The sequence below is a fragment of the Megachile rotundata genome, chromosome 12, assembly GCF_050947335.1.
Source record: "Megachile rotundata isolate GNS110a chromosome 12, iyMegRotu1, whole genome shotgun sequence".
Lineage (NCBI taxonomy): Eukaryota > Metazoa > Arthropoda > Insecta > Hymenoptera > Megachilidae > Megachile > Megachile rotundata.
Genome location: NC_134994.1, coordinates 7201762 through 7221199, shown reverse-complemented (window position 1 = coordinate 7221199; position 19438 = coordinate 7201762). Strand labels below are relative to the sequence as shown.

General features: G+C 30.2%; 2 protein-coding genes across 5 annotated transcripts; both read left to right on the top strand.

Annotated features, from left to right (window-relative positions):
• The first annotated feature begins 368 nt into the window (after positions 1-368).
• Positions 369-15565, top strand: Chd1 (chromodomain-helicase-DNA-binding protein 1). 4 transcript variants are annotated; one of them, XM_012279757.2, is made up of 21 exons: positions 369-1550; positions 4253-4365; positions 5280-5561; positions 6735-6923; positions 7035-7204; positions 7292-7928; positions 8030-8237; positions 8333-8610; positions 8736-9462; positions 9551-9796; positions 9883-10050; positions 10120-10243; positions 10316-10473; positions 10549-10907; positions 10980-11214; positions 11473-11592; positions 11672-11902; positions 11987-12313; positions 12408-12886; positions 12965-13078; positions 13156-15565. In XM_012279757.2, exons 1-21 carry the CDS (start codon positions 1545-1547, stop codon positions 13364-13366), a joined length of 5382 nt encoding a protein of 1793 aa, XP_012135147.1. In that variant the 5' UTR covers positions 369-1544; the 3' UTR covers positions 13367-15565. The 4 variants fall into 4 exon arrangements, with proteins under 4 accessions (XP_012135147.1, XP_012135146.1, XP_003700954.1 ...); XM_012279756.2 differs by having other exon boundaries at positions 370-1550; positions 10120-10237; positions 13144-15565; XM_003700906.3 differs by having other exon boundaries at positions 370-1550; positions 13144-15565.
• Positions 15566-16185: 620 nt separating this feature from the next.
• On the top strand, positions 16186-19321 carry LOC100877870 (saccharopine dehydrogenase-like oxidoreductase). The gene is made up of 8 exons (XM_003700804.3): positions 16186-16329; positions 16854-17036; positions 17137-17312; positions 17387-17703; positions 17783-17929; positions 18015-18105; positions 18182-18444; positions 18516-19321. Exons 2-8 carry the CDS (start codon positions 16865-16867, stop codon positions 18619-18621), a joined length of 1272 nt encoding a protein of 423 aa, XP_003700852.1. The 5' UTR covers positions 16186-16329; positions 16854-16864; the 3' UTR covers positions 18622-19321.
• The last annotated feature ends 117 nt before the right edge of the window (positions 19322-19438 follow it).

Sequence of the window (19438 nt, the reverse complement as noted above, 5' to 3'; positions counted from 1 at the left end):
GTAAATAAAGAATTTATATTGAGGATTAAAGTTTAATTCTTAATTCAAACTTATTTTAAAAATTAGAAGTTAATTTTAATTGCAATCTTTTTCAATAAACTATTAGCTTTCAGACATTAATTAAAACTTTTAATTAAGGACGAGTAATGAATTTTTTATTATAGTTCATATCATTTGCTTGAATAAAATAATTTAATTAGTTTCAAGATGATTAAATATATCGAAAACAAGTTATAATAAACCAAGGTTTAAATTCTAATCTCAAAAACACCATTCGTTTTTCGCGCTATAGTCGAGCGAGATATCGATGCGCAATGTGGCGAGAAATCGACTTTCGACCGGAAACTGAATCATGATATATCGAAGTTCGAGGTTTTTCTTCCTTTTCCGGTATGACGTGCCACGGGTGTTTGGGTAATATTTTGCGTCTTTCATTCTCTGTATAATACATTAGTTTCAACGTCTGCAAAAATACAAGCTGCTTTTCATTGGACCGGGTAAACTCATTTCTTTTACTAGAAATCATTTTTCTACACATAAAACATTAAGTACTCTAATATCTCAATTGAATAAATTTTCTCTTTTGTCTCTACCCAATCTGATGGAAAACGACAGCTTCTAGATACTAAGTTGCTTTATAAAAATTTGTATTCGTTTTGCATGGTGACACTGTCAACAGTCGTGTAGTTACGCACTGTTCAGTTACAATTCATCATTACGGATTTGTAATTATATGGTGATAAACGAGATTATGTCTCTGAGCTCAAATAGGATATCCATTTACAATATTTATAAAAATTACACTTTTATACATATCACGTTGAAAGTTCAAATTTTATCGGCATAATATTCTACTTAAATAATTCAGTTCTTTTGAGGGTTTAACATAAAAATTTGCGCATCATAAGTACAGAACGTGAAATCTATCATAATGAACTGCACTGCATGATTTGCTTGATCGTTGTAATTGCGCATACACAAAGCAATCGAAAAACCATCGCCAGGCATTCTGGGTAAAATTTCTGTGAGTAATCAAAATGGCTGTCGCAGAACGATTTCCGTTTTGTAACTACGTTTCAACGGAATTCGTAAAAATTTTACTTTAGGTGAAGTTTTGTCGAACGAAGTTGAAACGCGTAGATATATATTTTATATTATACATGTTTTTTCCAGATTATTCGCAATATTGTTTACGAAAGATATTAATTTTTATTACATTTACAGGGCGTTCGTTTTGCGAGGGGTGTAGATGAAAGGAGGGGCGGGGGAAGCGCGCGCGCGTTGCATGATGGGTCGGCGGTCGGGAGGACGTACGGGGAGGGCGAAAGAACGAGTCGAGTTCACAAAATGGCGGCCAAGCTCAGGCCCGTGACCATATAGTACGTGAAAATTCGATAATTTTGCACGATGTCGCGACTCTATACATCAATAGTCGTTTAATATTGCGAATACGTGTATACGCGGTAGTTTAATTATTAAATTAACGTGGTTTTGTGCGTAGTGTGTGTACGATTGAGATTTCAGTGCGACGCGCAGACGGAACGATGCAGGTGAGTGGTCAGGTTCGAAAATAGTTCAATTTTCAGCATTTCCCGGATTTTTTCAAGGGATTATTGTTTGTTTTTGTTGCTGTATGAGTGTCGGTGTCTTTTCGAAGACGATTTTGTATGATACGGCCGCGGTGTTGTTTGGAGTAGGGAAAAATCGCGTTGTCACATGCGTTTCAGGGAACTACTACTAGAAAAATCCTTGTAAAAATGAAAAAAATTGTTATAATTTTGTTTAAAAGGTTCCTGCGTGTAGGGTGGGGTCCTATTGACCTTAAGAGCTCAGAGACTTGTCTCTACTAAATCACAATTTTCTGCAATTTTACATAATTTCCAGCCTCTTAATAACCTATAAGTTTGTTTACATCCATTCAATTTGACATTCATCACTTAAAATATCGTTGTTCCACCCTGATTTTCATAAAAAATGATTCCTTGCATTTTCCTTCACCTTAGACCCATACTTATTCAAAAATTTTTCATAGACCCATTTTTGCAAATTTAGCTTAAAGATTATGATGCACACTCTCTGTATTATAGTTGAGACTGTGTAACACAATCTCTTGTGAAAGCTATAACAATTAATGCTTTTCACGTACAAAATGTTCAAAGTTTTTCCATCAGAAGCAAACAAAGGTTTCTCTAATATTTCAACAATTTTTACATGTCAAATTAAGAATTATTCATGATTTATTCTCTATGTTTTCAATGAAACTTAGGATTAAACGCAATCTGATGGGCAATTTTATGTTTGTAAATAACAAAAAAAGTTATGTATTTCTGATTTTGAATATCATTTTTCATAGAATTCTATAAAATCAAAGTACAAATTGAAGAGAAAAATGATTCGTAGAAAGTAAAAGATTTGAAATTACATTTTTCTTCAAACTTTTTCAAGACTTATTTTTTATGTTTTTGATAAAAGTTGGTTTTGTACATAATATGATGGACAATTTTATGTTTATAATTAACAAAACAGTTATACATTTGTAATTTTTAATATCTATTTAAATAGATTTTTGTAAAACCAGAGCAGAAATGGGAGAGAAAAGTGATTCATATAAAACAAAACGCTTCAACTGAAGTTTTTATTCGAATCACGTTGATGTATGGAGTAACATGAAAAATATTCTTGTTCAAATATTTTTCATGATAATAGAATACTTAATATCATGAAATGTGTAATAATCTTTATCGATATCTGTCAGTATAAAAAATAAATACTAACTTGTTGGGAAGTAAGAAGTAATTATTTAACATTGTGAATAACTTATCTTTAAAATATCTTCTGTGAATGTAAGAGGTCATAGTTCATTAATTTTTCTTAAGTTATACAATAAACAATTATTAAAAGTACTAATTATGTATAAAATATTAGCTACTTAGTATTAATAATAATACAGTATAGTATAATAATAATAATCTGAGGCAATTGTACATTATTTTAAAATGACCATATCAGTATGGCTTAGTAATTCTTATAAAAAATTAAGTTTCAAAGAGTACATTAAAGAAGTAACTTCTCAAGCATAAAAATGTTATTTATGTTATATGAAGCATATATCAGAATGTTGATTATAAATTGTTTTTGACATATCTTGGTCTTTTCTTTCAAATAATATGTGCTTTATGTAACAGATTTATATTATAGATTATCTTTTCATCAATAAGATAATTACCCGCTTCTATATTTAAATATCAAAGATATTTGAACTTAAATGTATATGCAGTATCACAAAATTCATCTTAATATTAGCTAATACAGAATTATTATAGATAAGTTTTCTTTTCCTTGTTAATCGATACTTGTAAATTATTGAAGAAATGTAAATCTCTAAGTTCAGTCAGGTTCTATTTATGATGTACTTGCTAAGTTGGTCAATAAATATGAAAAGTACTTGAACGCTGAATTATATTATTCTTTTAAAACTCCCACTATACCTGATGCCGGTTATTTACAGGAAGTTTTTTCATCTTACATTAATCATTCACAGGAAATCTTATAAATATTTTACTATTTCATTGTCAAGAATGATCACATGCAGCATATGGTAAATGTTCCAGTTCTAATTCATGAAGCTACTACTTGAAACATACAAAGTCATTTAGTGGATGCAGTACAGCAGAAGTTCCAGTTTTAGTTCATTAAACTATTACTCATAAAGTCGTTTAGGAGATAAAAAGTTCACAGTTTTGATGAACTTATTCCAGGCTCACAAATATATTCCCAATAACTATTACTCTAATACTCCTGTATTAAGAATATTGCATTTGGATTATTGTATTTGCTTCAAACTGTGGCAATGTGAAACTAAAAGTTATACATTCCTAATACAATATTAAAATATATCCGTTAGAATACATGAAGGGGCCTGAAAACTGCCTGCTTTTGAACTACAAAATGGTGGTCAAGAGTTATAAAATGGAGGAAAAGCAGTTTTAGTAGATGGCACTACTATTTTATGTATAAGATGAACTTTCAATATTAAAAGGGTACCAAACATTTAATGATGCATCACTATGCAATGTTAATAATTTAGAGATAAAATATAATAAAATAGTTGCTGTTATAAGAAGTAAAAATAATATACTCTAGAAGGATCTTTATATGAATATTAATAATTAAAAACTATTCCAAACAACACGCTGCGTATTAAACACATTTCAAAGTTAAACAATACTAGATTACTCTGATTAAATTACAGAAAACATTAGAATCTGAGTCTGGTAAGGAATCTGGATCCGATTCTGAAAATGAAAGTAAGAGTGATAGCTCTTCCTCAGGAAGCAATACAGGGTCTGGTTCAGGATCAGAAAGGTGGGTATTAAGATCACAGTTATCTAATCCCTTTTTTTCAGAAAGTCTAATACATGACAAATTAAGATACTACATTATGTTTTGTACATTATTTAATTTTATTCTTTTGCAATTACATTATCTCTGTCTAGAAAGAATTGTATATTTTCTGCTGAAATACTGGAATTAATAACTAGGTATTTGACTTTCTGAGATATGAAGGGTTCTTGAGATTGTGTATTGCTATAGCTTTTTATAGTATTAACATTGCTTTAATAATCATGCTAATTTAATGTGTCCCTTAAATTTTATATAAGCACAATCTTCAATTTTCTGTTATTCATGCAACAGTACTTATTTCTTTTTTAAACAACTGTTAGGTAAGCTAGTTTTTTACTGCTTTTACTCATTTCACTTATAATTCATTTATTCCCATAAGTTATACACAGTGTGTATTAATATAGATTGTACAAGGACACAAAGAATATTTTCACACAATATTTTGAACTGTCTATTGAATGATGTTTTTTGAAATATTGAAATACATCAATTATCATTTAAACATGTATTATCTAATCAATCAATACAAATCAAATATTCATGTCTTTAGATGCAACACTTATATAACTAATGTGCATACCTTTTAGTCCAAATCATTATTAAATAAAAAGAAAAGATGGAAATATGAAATTACATAATAGTTATTTATATATTTACTATAAATAAAAAATTTGTTCTGATAAAAGATGTATAATATATGTTTGAATAATTGACAGAGTTTGGGTTTACAAACAATTATTTTAAGTTAGCAGTCAGTATTTTAAATTAGAAATATATGATACTTATACTATGTGTTGCTGTTAAATATATTTCAAAATATACAAATGTGTAGTCTATAATAATGTTGGTGAAACGTTACCTGACTGCTAATGCAGTGACTCTAGCTCCTCAAGTGGTTCCGGGTCTGGATCAGGTTCTGATTCTGATAAATCTGAGAAGTCGGATGCACCTGCACAAAGTGATAGCTTCCAGAGCAAAAGTTCAAATCACAGCACAGAAACAAAAGTTAGGCTTAAGAATGAGTCTAGTCGCGAATGGGATGAAAATCCTGACATATATGGCATCAGGAGATCTGGGCGTTCTAGAAAAGAGCCTGAAAGGCTTGCTCCACAACGTGAAAGCGATAGCGATAGTCGCAAGAAATTTAAAAAAAAGGGGTAAGTAATATGCAAACTCAATCAAGTAATCATCAGAAACTCAAATTATAAACTCTATTACTTATCGTAGATTGAATAGGTATTGTACACATAAACATACATTCATGTTACTCATACTAGATTCTAAATTATACATAGAATTTGCGTTTACATTTAAAATTGTAATTGATAGGTTTGCAGTATGAAATAAAGTTTGCTCTTTACATTTTTAACATGATGAAATATGTATTAAAATAGGAAACATACACTTCACAATATGTATGATGATAATAATAACAACAGTAGCAACAGTATTCACTATAAACTTTAATCTTTATTACTGAGAAAAAAGTAAAATAGTTGCATTGAATATTGTATAACACTTTTGCATTTTACACTATATAATAGGTCTGTATTTTGCAATTGCAGTAGCAATAACATTCTTCAATGCTTCATATTCATATATGCATCATATTTGGTATTACAGATGTTATGTGTTAATGTATTTCTATATCTCATGTAATTTGTATATTTCTGTACGCATATTTTCTTTTCCTTTTTAATCTTAAAATTCTGAAGCTTAATGTTTATTTAAAATAGTTTTATGCTATTGCAGTGTTTTTGCTTTATACATGTTTGTATATTTTCCATTTTTGTTAACTAAAATGTTTCAATATATCACATATTTACTATATTCTTTAACACCTACGTAGTCATGTACGTATTCACATATCTATTCAATTCAGTTAATATATCTGCAGGAAGAAAATGTTCAATGAATGTGAAATATTTTATTTAAATTTGTGTTAAATTATATGCATGCAAAGAATGTAGTTAGCAGAAGAAACTTATTGTTTTGAATAAATAATAATGATTATAATAAAACAGACATAATTTCTTGTTGATTTTATTAAATATTTTGTATGGTATTACTTTGTTCGTTAACAAATTAATAATTTTTATATTTTGCATGTAACTGTTGTTTGATTTAATTTGTTTCTATTGTATAAATGAAAGAATAAAATTTTAGTGGATAATATTGAAATACTTTATTGCAATACTACACAAAGCTAAATTTATGTATAAAGTTATTTGTATATGATTCACCTGATTTAGTCAAATCCTTGATATCATTTATATATACAGATAATTGTTGCTTATATAAATTGTGTTTGTTTACATGTTTTTTTACAGTTCACATAATTCGTGGAACTCTGAAAGTTCAGATTCCGAATCTGAGGATGTTGAAAACAGAAGACCTCCCCCTAGTAAATCGTTAAATAGACGTGCAGCACAAAAAGCAAAAGAGAAAGCTAGGCCTCGAAAAAAACGAATTTCTGAATCATCTGAAAATTCTTCTTTCGACAGCGATGATAATAGAAGGTATTCAATATTGTTTTGGATGTCTAAATAACACCACCTATTATTAACAAAAATAATGAATTTAATATTAGCGCTAGTAAAATTATTATGGTAAAAATTCATGTATTACAGGCAAGTTACAAGAAGAACTGGTACCGCAATTAGTTACAAAGAAGAAAGTGAAGAAAGAACTGATAGTGAAGATTTAGTAGAAGTTGATGAAGGTAGCACTGCAACTGCAGAACCAGATAATGCAGAAACAGTTGAACGAATTTTAGGTCAAAGACTTGGCAAAAAAGGAGGTTCGTTTTCAAAATAACTTCATTTAAATATTACAGTTTAGATATGTGGCACACGTGTGTTTAAACGTCACGTATCTTTCTCTTCAGTAACAGGGAATGTTACGACAATATATGCTGTTGAAGAAAATGGAGACCCAAATCCGGAAAACTTATCTAATGAAGAAACTGAAATGCAGTATTTAATAAAATGGAAAGGATGGTCTCATATACATAACACGTGGGAATCAGAAGAATCTTTAAAAGCACAGAAAGTAAAAGGATTAAAAAAATTAGATAATTTTATTAAAAAAGAACGAGAAATTAAACAATGGAGAGATTGTGCTGGACCTGAAGATATAGATTATTTTGAATGTCAATTAGAACTTCAACAAGATCTTTTAAAGAGTTATAACAATGTTGAAAGAATTATTGCTGAGTACAATAAACCCGATTCAGAACATCCTGATTATTATTGTAAATGGGAAAGTTTACCGTATGCTGAGGCCACATGGGAAGATGGAGCATTGATTGTTAAAAAGTGGCCAGAAAAAATTAAAGAATTTCGTGAAAGAGAAGATTCGAAAAGGACACCCAGCAAACATTGCAAAGTCCTCAAATCAAGACCCAAATTTCATCAACTCAAAGGACAACCAGACTATATGGGAAAAGGGCGAGACTTAACTCTTAGAGATTATCAGATGGATGGATTAAATTGGATGATTCATTCTTGGTGTAAAGAAAATAGGTACATAATTAACAAATGAGAATTTTTTACAAAACACTGATATTTGTATCAGTGCTGTATTTGATGTATTCTATATTGTGATGAATGTTGTTTATTTACAGTGTTATTTTAGCAGATGAGATGGGTCTTGGTAAAACTATACAAACAATATGCTTCCTTTATTATTTGTTTCACACGCATCAATTGTACGGGCCATTTTTATTAGTAGTTCCTCTTTCAACAATGACTTCCTGGCAAAGAGAGATGTCACAGTGGGCTCCAGATATGAATTTCGTCACGTATTTGGGTGATGTTACCTCTCGTAATGTTGTATGTATTGTTTATCTACAAAAATTGTATTTTTATAAATTTTTCTATAAATAAGACGTTTAAAATATATTGTGCATGTGTTTATTATATTTTAGATTAGAGAATATGAATGGTGTTACAGTTCAAAGAGACTAAAATTTAATGCCATACTTACAACATATGAAATAGTACTTAAAGATAAAGCATTTTTGGGTGCCTTAAATTGGGCGGTGTTGTTGGTGGATGAAGCACATCGACTGAAGAACGATGATTCGCTTTTGTACAAAGCGTTGGCTGAATTTCATACAAATCACCGTCTATTGATAACTGGTACTCCCCTACAAAACAGCTTAAAAGAATTATGGGCCTTACTACACTTCATAATGCCTGCTAAGTTAGTTGATTTTAAAATAATATTATAATTACATCATTTATAAATTCTTATAAAATGTATAACTTTATAATTCTAGACTGCCATTTTTTTATCTACAATCACTTCATGTTAATCTTTTCTAATAGATTTGCTTCGTGGGAAGAATTTGAAAAAGAACATGACAATGCCGCTCAAAAAGGATATTCTAAGTTACACAAACAGTTAGAGCCTTTTATTTTACGACGCGTTAAAAAGGACGTAGAAAAATCTTTACCCGCTAAAGTTGAACAAATTTTGCGAGTAGAAATGACATCTTTACAAAAACAATATTATAAATGGATATTAACCAAAAACTATAATGCATTACGAAAAGGTGTTAAAGGTTCTACTATGACGTTCCTAAATATCGTTATCGAATTAAAAAAGTGCTGTAATCATGCCTTTCTCACAAAACCGACTGAAAATGAGAAAAAAGAAAGTAATGAAGATTACTTGCAACAGCTAATTCGTGGTTCTGGGAAATTAGTTCTTCTCGATAAACTGCTGGTGAGATTACGTGAAACTGGTCATAGAGTATTAATATTTAGTCAAATGGTCAGAATGTTAGATATTCTCGGCGAATATCTACAAAAGAGGCATTTTCCATTCCAAAGATTAGACGGAAGTATAAAAGGAGAACTAAGGAAACAGGCGTTAGATCATTTTAACGCTGAAGGTTCACAAGATTTCTGTTTTTTGTTATCAACAAGAGCAGGTGGTCTTGGTATTAATCTAGCCACTGCCGATACAGTCATTATTTTTGATTCAGATTGGAATCCACAAAATGATTTACAGGCACAAGCCAGAGCGCACCGTATTGGACAAAAGAATCAGGTGTTTATTAAATATTTTGTGTTGACTTTATAGTCACCATTTTATACATTAAACGTTCTTTATAAAAAAAAAATATTTCGTTATGTAGGTTAATATTTATCGCTTAGTAACAAAAAATTCTGTGGAAGAAGAAATAGTAGAAAGAGCGAAGCAGAAAATGGTTCTGGATCATCTTGTAATTCAACGAATGGACACAACTGGTCGAACAGTATTAGATAAGAAAAATGCAGGGACCAATAACAATCCGTTTAATAAAGAAGATCTGAATGCTATTTTAAAATTTGGTGCTGAAGATTTATTTAAAGATGAAGAAGATGGGGACGAAGAACCGACTGTAATTTTTCTAAAGGATTTCAAATATTATACAACAAAATGTGTAAAAATACGAACAATAAGGTTTTATTATTTTTGTATAATTAGTGCGATATCGACGAAATTCTGAGGAGAGCGGAAACACGAGATGAAGGCCCTTCAACAGTTGGAGATGAATTGTTATCTGCTTTCAAAGTAGCTAGTTTTGCTGCGTTTGAGGAAGAATCTGAACCCGTTAATCAGCTTAATGACAATGACGATGAAAGCAAAGATTGGGTAAGTTTTAATATTACTTATGGTACCTTTATATTTTTTTAAATCTTATACATTGGAAATTGATTGTAGGCGGAAATCATACCAGAAAATTTCAGAAAGAAAGTTGAAGAAGAAGAAAAATCAAAAGAAATGGAAGATTTGTACTTACCACCGAGAAGTCGGAAAACATTGCAGCAAATTAATCAAGGTGAAGGTATGTTCCTTTGAAGGTTAATATTTATCACGTGTCACGTTATAATGTATTTGTACTTGTTTTGATATAAAGGAAGGGGCAGAAAGCGAAAGAAACTATCTGGCGATGAGTCTGATGAAGGTGAAGAAACTGGCAGTGAGGCTGAAGGTAGTGACGATGAACGTCCTAAGAAACGAGGTAGACCAAGAGTCACACCTCGAGAAAATATAAAGAGTTTCACCGATGCAGAGGTATTTTTAATCTCTTTATTATATCGTAATAATTAATTTGCATATGATTAAAAATTATTGTGTTTTAATACATAGATACGAAGATTTGTTAAAAGTTACAAGAAATTCCCGGCACCGTTGAAACGATTAGATGATATAGCGGCAGATGCTGAATTACAAGAAAAACCAATGTCAGAATTGCGTTTCTTAGGAGATCAATTAATATCTAGATGCGATGCTTGTTTATCTGAATTTGAAAGTACCGCGAAAGAAAATAAGGGAGAAGAAGAGGGCAAAGGTCCTGGCCGTAAAAGGGGCAGAGGACCTACGTTTAAAATTGGCGGTGTTATGGTTAATGCAAAGTCTTTCGCAGCTGCTGTAAAAGAACTAGAACCTCTGGAACAAGCTTTGCCATCTGACTCTGAACAACGGTCTAATTGGCATCTTGATATTAAGTAATTATCCTCTTTTTGAAATTTGTATAATCAAATATATACATTCATTTTCTACGTTCAATTACATTTTAGATTAAAACCTGCAAATTTCGATTGTGACTGGAGTTCTGAAGATGACACTAGGCTCTTGAAAGGTATATATCAGCATGGAATGGGTTCGTGGGAAGCGATAAAGATGGATAACACTCTGAAACTTGGTGATAAAATTTTCCCAAATGGTAGTAAACTTCATTTAAAAAAAATAAATGCTCGTGCTGAATACCTCTTAAAAGTCCTGAAGAAACAAATTGATTCAAAATTAGGGGTGGTAAGAAAACATTATTTTGTTTTATTTGTACAGTACTCTTTCAAGAATTCCTTTACTCCTTTATTTCATCCTAACAGGGTTACGTGTTCATTCCTCAATCAGAATTTCAGTCGAAGGTAATTTCCAAATCCTTAATTTCCCATCCTGTTTTTATGCCTAACATTCCTTTCCATGAAATTTATATTTAATGAATATAAATTGCCGCAAATGTAAATTTATTGATAGTTAGATATATTTGTATACATTTCATAATTTTAGACTAAAGCAAGGAAGCCGCGAAAACCGAAAGAAGTTAAAAGTGCTATCACAAAGGAGATCATAGAAGAAAATGATAGCTCGGGTGAAGAAAGTAGTAAATCAAAAAATAAGCTTGATAAGGTGAATATAATATTCATTTATGCATACTCAGTCTGAGAAAAGTATTTACTCAACATATTTCATATTTTGTTAACAAAAGCCACTTGTAAAGAAAGAAGATGAAAATGTAATAAAAAAAGAAATTAAGGAAGAAAGTGAAGATGTAGCTGAAGAAAGGAAAAAGGAGAAGAAAACTAAAAAGGAAAGAAAAGAAAATAAAAAGGCTAAAAAGGCTAGCAAACAAGCTGCAGGTCCAATGCATTTCACTGCAAATAATGAACCGAGAGCTTTGGACGTCCTTGGCGATTTAGATCCTTCTATATTTAACGAGGTTATTACGAATTTCTATATTAATATTGTGTATCATAAGTATCAAGTATATAATCATACTCTAATTATATCTTTCATTCCACAGTGTAAAGAAAAGATGAGACCAGTGAAAAAAGCACTGAAAGCTTTAGACAGACCTGATCAATCACTCAGTGAAGCAGAACAAGTTGCCCATACGAGACAGTGTCTTGTACAAATTGGAAACCAAATTAATACATGTTTAGAGGAATACAGAGATCCAGAACAGATCAAAGAATGGAGAAGCAATCTCTGGTATTTTGTGTCGAAATTTACGGAGTTCGATGCAAAGAAGCTTTACAAATTATACAAACACGCGACGAAAAAAGGAGGTGAAAGTAATACGAGTGCTACATCCAGTCCCGAAAAGAAAGACGAGCCAAGTAGTACAAAGGTATAGTGATAACTTTTTATAATTACATGCCATTAACAATTATATAATTTTTATTAAGTATAAATATTTCATTCTTCCAATTTTTGTTTCATAGAAATATAATGAGAAACATATCGAAAAACAACAAGTAGAAAGTAGTAAAGAAAGTAGATTACCAAAACGCAGAATCGAAGATACGGAAGAAAATTCAAATAGTAGTACGCCAAGTAAAAAACACCTGTCAGCTATATCTGCTGTTAGTAACATTGGCAGTACTTCTGCAGTGACTATCGGTGCTATCACTATAACTCCTATTACGTCAACTCCAAATTCTACATCAAGTACCACTAATAGCGTGGATACGCCACGGCACAAAGAAAAGGAATCAAAACACAAAGACATAAAGAGGGACAGGGAACGCGATAGGGACAGAGATCGAACTCATAGCGATCGAAATATGGACAGAATGAGTGGAGGAAAAGACGAGAGGATTAGAAGAGACAGTGGAGGTTACAGTATAGGTGGACATTACAGTGGTAGTAGGGAAGATGACCATTGGGTATCTCGCGACGGAAGAGATATTCGGGATGGAAGGTACTATTGATATACATTCTTAGAAATATTAAAAAGCCATATATATTACAATATTACCTGTATAATTTTAATTCATAGATTTGGAGACCATAAACGTGATCGTTTTGATTCTTATGGACGAATGTCTAGTGGATATCACCGAGACAGAGACAGGGAACGTGACCGTAGTATGCACATAAATGACAAGAGAAGGTAAGATTATAAATAGGCTAAAAACGGTATATATTAAAAATGAAATTCATGAAATTGGTGTTCAGCGATTATTACAGATATCCATCGGGACCACCAAGTTACGGATATGGTCCAGGAGGATATGGGGGCGGAGGTGGTGGTGGTTATCCTCAATCTGATATTCCACCAAGCCATTTTAGGGGTCGTGGTTACCCCGGAGACAGTTATCCTAGTAGTGATTGGCGACCGAACAAAGATTATAGAAGAGATTACGACAGAAGACCACCTCCTCCAAATGCTAACTCCTAGTGCTCCTTTTTCTTGTTATCACTCTCAAATGTGTCGTTGAACGGCTGTAACTTTAATGGAGCCATTATTGTTTTACCTGACTGAGCATTGTACATTATGCTCGCTTAAACGTGGCTATATGCTAACTTCTTTACACAGTTTATTCTGTGATTTAGTACCACTCGTGACTTGTATCTATGTATAAAATCTATTCCAATGCTTACTTAATATGCAAAACGATTGTACTATGATCGAATGGTCTTTTTTTTTTAAGACTTTTCAGGAGAGGTTGTGCACAGAAAACAAGCTGCTACATATTATTGGTATTATAATTAATATTTCTTTTCGTATATGTCATCTTTTGCAAAATAATGGTATTGAAGTTTTAAGTTTATATTCACCAATCTTTTTTCATACACGAATAATTATGTTTCTATCCGTAAATCTGTTTGATTACAGTGCAATTACAGTAACATTTGATAATGAACTAAAAATCAGTGAATGTGTTTGTAGTGTATACTATTACGTACAGTGTTAAAATTCGTAATCTGAAGTGTATGCCTTCCTAAATCATATGTAATATATTTTGCATTTTCAATACTGATGATATATGTTCAATAGATGTTTAACTTCTATACAGTTATTCACTATTTTAAACTATGTAATCTTTCAACATATGTCTTCAGATTTTTATGATTGATTTATAGTTTAATAATTCATCTACACATTGATCGATATCTCATTGCATTGCAATAGATACATCAATCATCGACTGTTTTACTTCATACAATGATATCTGTAAAATTGTACAAATTAGTGAATGTTATATAAATTTTCTATTAACTGAACATCCACAAAATTTTACATCAAAAGAAACCATGTAGAGTAACGGAATACACGTGTATTTATTGTAAAATTAGGAACAAAATGACAAATATGGTATTTGCCAACAAGATAATTACATTCTTAAAAGAGAAAAAAAATATTAACTTTCTCCTCTTTTATAGAATTTATACTTTCGCAATTGAGAAGTAGATAAGAATTATATTTTTGCGTTCATTCTTTTAAAGTACCATAGTTTTGTATTCTATCCAAGACAATGTGAGATATTGTAAATATTAGTATAAGGTGATAGTTATATTCGATGTATATTTAACTCCGGAATAACTCACATAGTATTCTGCTTTCGTGTAGAAGAAAAAATAAAAAGACTAGCTCCCTTAGTTTTGCTTCAGTTAAAAACATTTGAATATAACTATGATATTGTAAGTAGAAAGAAGAGTAATTGGTTTTTAATTATTCAACAATCATTATCCAAAAAAGTATTAAAATATTTCTGGACTAAATTTTAGTGAGGATTTATAATTTGTATTTCATGGTTTATCTAATAGGATGTCACGAGCAATATAAATTGCGTTATATTTTCGTAATAGATACTTGCGAATTTTATATTCATCCAAAAACTGAAAGTCACAAGCTTTTTATATTTACGCATTAATTTTCATAAACCTACGATCATACGAGCGCTACAAATGTTTCATTGTAGCATTACTTATTTTTTATTACCTAAAATTACTTGCATAAATAATATACCTTTATTAAGTTATCAAAGAAAAAAAATTATTTTGTAGATCATTTTATTCGTGAAAAGTGAATTTATGAATAGAAAAAGTTTACAATTTTTAGCGTGCATTTCTGTAAATAATAGTGTATACATGTTATATGCATCTGGCCAGATCAACGCGGAATTGTATACTACGTTATTTTGTGTCCTTACATATGTACGAAACAAAAAGTACATGGAAATTATACCACTATTAGAAATCTGCTAGTTTAAGATTTTAATTGCAAAGTGATATTCTAAACAGTGAGCTATTTATAATTTATTACTAGCCAAATACAGACTGCGCGTAATAAAAAAAACAAATATGTTGTAAATATAAAGTAAGAAATAAAATAAATAATGTAGTGAAATAATTTAATACTGTATAATTACAATAGGACAATTACAATAACATATTTTATTACTTATAAGAATATAAATAAAAACTACTTTTTCGTCATACATGTACGTCACAGATATCATATTAGTATGAATGACTCTTAAAATCAAACTCATTCAACCGTTCACTAAAATCGTTATTTAATCAATAATCCATATACCTAATAAACCAAATCGCTTGAAATATGTATATAATAAAAAGACTACGGTAATATTTATTAATGTTTTACTATTTACTTTGTTTTGTACTTAGTAGTTTTGCAAGTCATAGCGATCGTAATATACAGGATTAAACTATTTACGGAAGTTTTTAAATTTGCATAATATCCTTCACGAATGTAATACAGGTTCTCAAACATATATGCGTCGCGACTCACTTTTAAAAACGGTAGTTTTTCGAGATGTTTGTAATGCATTATTTTTAGAAATTTTAGACTCTCAAACCGTAAAAGTTTTTAATTAAAAGTTCCAAATTCCAAAATCTTAAAATTTAAAAACTCGAACTGTCAAAGTTTAAAAATTACAATGGTCCCGATACTCCAATATCCCGTGATCCTAAACTTCCGAAATACAAGACTCAATAATTCAAAGATTAAATTTTCATAAACGGTAATTTTTCATTATTCTAATTCTCTCATGGAGAACCTTGTGTGTGTCCTTGCATTACTTGCAATTTTTCATACGCAATTTCATAGCAAAAAAAATTAAAAATGTTGTCATAACAACAAAGAATATAAATTAAATGTAAATAATCTAAGACACGATCTTCAATATTTAATATTCAATTTACAAAATCTATAATCAGATATTCTATAATAATAAATTCGCAAACCCCCCCTCTCTAACGATCTTGACAGACAGCCGCGCATTTGATTCCTATTCCAGCAACACGTTAGTGAACAGACGCAATTGTGGAGGAGATTAACTTCGCTAATTTTAGCATTGAAAAACAGTTGCAATCTTGTTCTTTGCCCATAATAAGGTACGTATTTTATAAAAATAATCTTTTAAATATATAAATAACTGTATTGAAATATAATAATTTGTTGAGAATAGCAATTGCGTATGACAACCGGTAAAATGTTAATTGGGTTTCAATGAAATGTACGAAAGATATATTATGCTCATAGATGAACTTATTTGATAAATATTTTTATCTGCACAGTTTATTCAATATTTCTTGTTTCGTCATATAATATTTCTAATATTATACATATATACGTGATATCCATAAATGATTTTGCGGCGTGACGTATGCGCAAAAAAATGTCCTACTGGAATGCATTAGAATAAATTATGATCCTTATTAATGTATAAAGTATTTTGCATCATTATATGTACTTATAAAGTCCATGTATGTCACTAATAATGTCCAAATTATATTGTTTTATAAATTATAAACATTTGTTATTGTATATCATGTTATAAACCTTATCTTATTATATATTCTAAAGTATTATTAAATATATGCGTAATGTATATGTAAAGTTTGTAAATATTATATAGATATTAGCAATATGGAAGGCGAACGATTAGATTTTGTGATATTTGGAGCGACTGGATTTACTGGGAAATATGCTGTAAAAGTGGCAGTGGAATTAGCTAAGGAGAAAAATTTAAAGTTTGGAGTTTCTGGACGTCGCAAGCAAGCTTTGGAGGCAGTTGTTAAAGAGTTTGCTTCTGATATTGGTAAAATTTAAATTTCCTATAGATCTGCTATAGTCCTAGTACAAGATTTTTTTGCTACAATATTAATGTTTGTAATTTAATACTTATTTTAATTTTTTAGATAATGTACCAATCATAGTTGCTGATTTAAAAGATGAAGAATCATTGAAGAAAATGACTGAGCGAGCTAAGGTACTTGTTAATTGTTGTGGTCCATATAGATTTTATGGAGAACCAGTTATTAAAGCATGTATTGCAACACGTACTCATCAAGTTGATGTTAGCGGAGAACCACAGGTAATCTACTAAATTAAAAAAGTTAAGAATAGTATTACAGTCAAATTAATAATCTTTTCTCTTATTTACAACAGTACATAGAAAGTATGCGATTAAAATATCATAAAGAAGCTGAAGAAGCTGGTATTTACATTATAAGCGCATGTGGATTTGATAGTATACCCTGCGACCTTGGTGTCATATTTACTCAGCAAAAATTTGATGGCGAAATTAATTCTATCGAAACTTATTTAAAAACTTGGGTAACTGCAAAAGTTACTGGTGCTGTTTTACATTATGGAACTTACGAATCATTGGTTTATGGTGTTGCAAATTCTCATGAATTGAAAACCTTACGTAGAAAACTTTATCCTGAAAAGTTACCTACTTTTAAGCCAAAACTTAAAACAAGGTTTGAAACAATACAGTATTTTGTAATTGATTCTGAAACATACATTATTTACTATATCTTCTATTATTAATTATTTCAGAGGCATAATTCATAAATCACCTGTGTCAGGGGATTGGTCTACAATATTTCCTGGTTCTGATCGTTCCATAGCTTTATACACTCAACGATTTTTATATGAAAAATACCAACAAAGACCTGCGCAGATTCAAACATATGTTACATTTAGGTAAATTTTGTATTTAAGATTTTATTAACTTCCTTGAAATTAAGAATAATAATTAATACTAAATGAATTCATTTTTTACTAACAGGTCTTTCCTTCAAGTAGTGGCAGTTTTGTTCTTTGGTTTAGTCTTTGCATTGCTCTCTAAATGTAGTTTCGGTCGAAACTTGTTGTTGAAGGTATACCTTATTCATTGTTCATTTAATTAAATGATAGTACTAATTCTTTTATGAATCTATTTGATTTAATTTGTAGTATCCGTCATTCTTTTCCGGAGGGTTTATAAGTCGTGAAGGTGGGAAACCAGAAGAACTGGAGAACACTCATTTTTGTATTACATTCAGAGCAATAGGTTGGTCTGACAAATTAGCAGAGCCCACTGATGTACGCAAAGAGCCACCAAATCATTTATTAATTACTGAAGTCAAGGGCAAAAATCCTGGATATGGTGCTACATGTACTATGTTATTACTTTCTGCTATAACAATTCTCAAAGAATCTGATAAAATTCCTATTAAGTATGTTTCTAATTCCATTTTAAATCTTAGCTTATAAATATGTGAATACAAAATTTATATTATTATTTTAGTGGTGGTGTTTTGTCTCCTGGTGCTGCATTTAGTAAGACATCCCTAATTGAAGAATTGAATAAAAAGGATATAAGATTCGAGGTAGTTTCTTCCAGCGAAGTATAAGATCTTTGATCTACTCTTACATATAAAATTCGTCTTGAAAATAAATAAAACTGTAAGAACAAGGAGTTTTGCATTTCTTGCTTTGCAACTACGGTTTAAATTGATATCGATATTTTCAATTTTGTAAGTGATATTGACAGTCAAGAAAAATATTTTTTATAGAACTATTTTTATGTGTATAGATGCATTTAAAAGCAAGTTATGAAAAACTCATATTTTTTTAAGTAATGTCAGTAACTGGTAAATGAGGGTAATGGATTTTTTGTTACTCTACAAAATGTTTCAACATTTCTTTCATTTTTGTAATGTAGTACTGAATAGTAGAAGCATTTCCGAATAACATACTAATCTATATTATTGAATTCTAAACGCTGACGCAGAATTTAGTTGGTAATGGAATTTATTTAATTTATATTCTTACAGTTATAAGAATTCATAACTGTGCACAAATAACTTTTCCTAACAAGAATAATATAAAATCCGCATGTTTTGATGGCTAACATGTTGTGGCACAAAATAAAATAAAAATATATATATCCATTAGTATCTAAGATTATACGCGTTCCATTAACGTGCATTTTCTTATTCTTAATTTATAAATATGTTATTATTCAACGCATTGTTATTGTTTCATATATTTAGTACGTGTTAATCACTTGTATTACAATTTCAATAAAAGTGCTTTTCATCATAATTAAAACTATATTTATTCTCCTATTTTGAAGGAATACTATTATATGATAACTTTTTCTATTTAAGTAACCGATAGGTATCTATAATAAAAATACAGTAACAATTATCCCATTTTTAAACGCGG

Coding starts and splice junctions, on each gene's coding strand:
- LOC100877870 (XM_003700804.3), top strand. CDS start 16,865: ATGGAAGGCGAACGATTAGATTTTGTGATATTTGGAGCGACTGGATTT. Junction 17,037..17,136: donor AGAGTTTGCTTCTGATATTG/GTAAAATTTAAA, acceptor TTAATTTTTTAG/ATAATGTACCAATCATAGTT. Junction 17,313..17,386: donor ATGTTAGCGGAGAACCACAG/GTAATCTACTAA, acceptor TATTTACAACAG/TACATAGAAAGTATGCGATT.
- Chd1 (XM_003700906.3), top strand. Junction 11,593..11,671: donor CAAAAAATAAGCTTGATAAG/GTGAATATAATA, acceptor TGTTAACAAAAG/CCACTTGTAAAGAAAGAAGA. Junction 13,079..13,143: donor CACATAAATGACAAGAGAAG/GTAAGATTATAA, acceptor ATTGGTGTTCAG/CGATTATTACAGATATCCAT.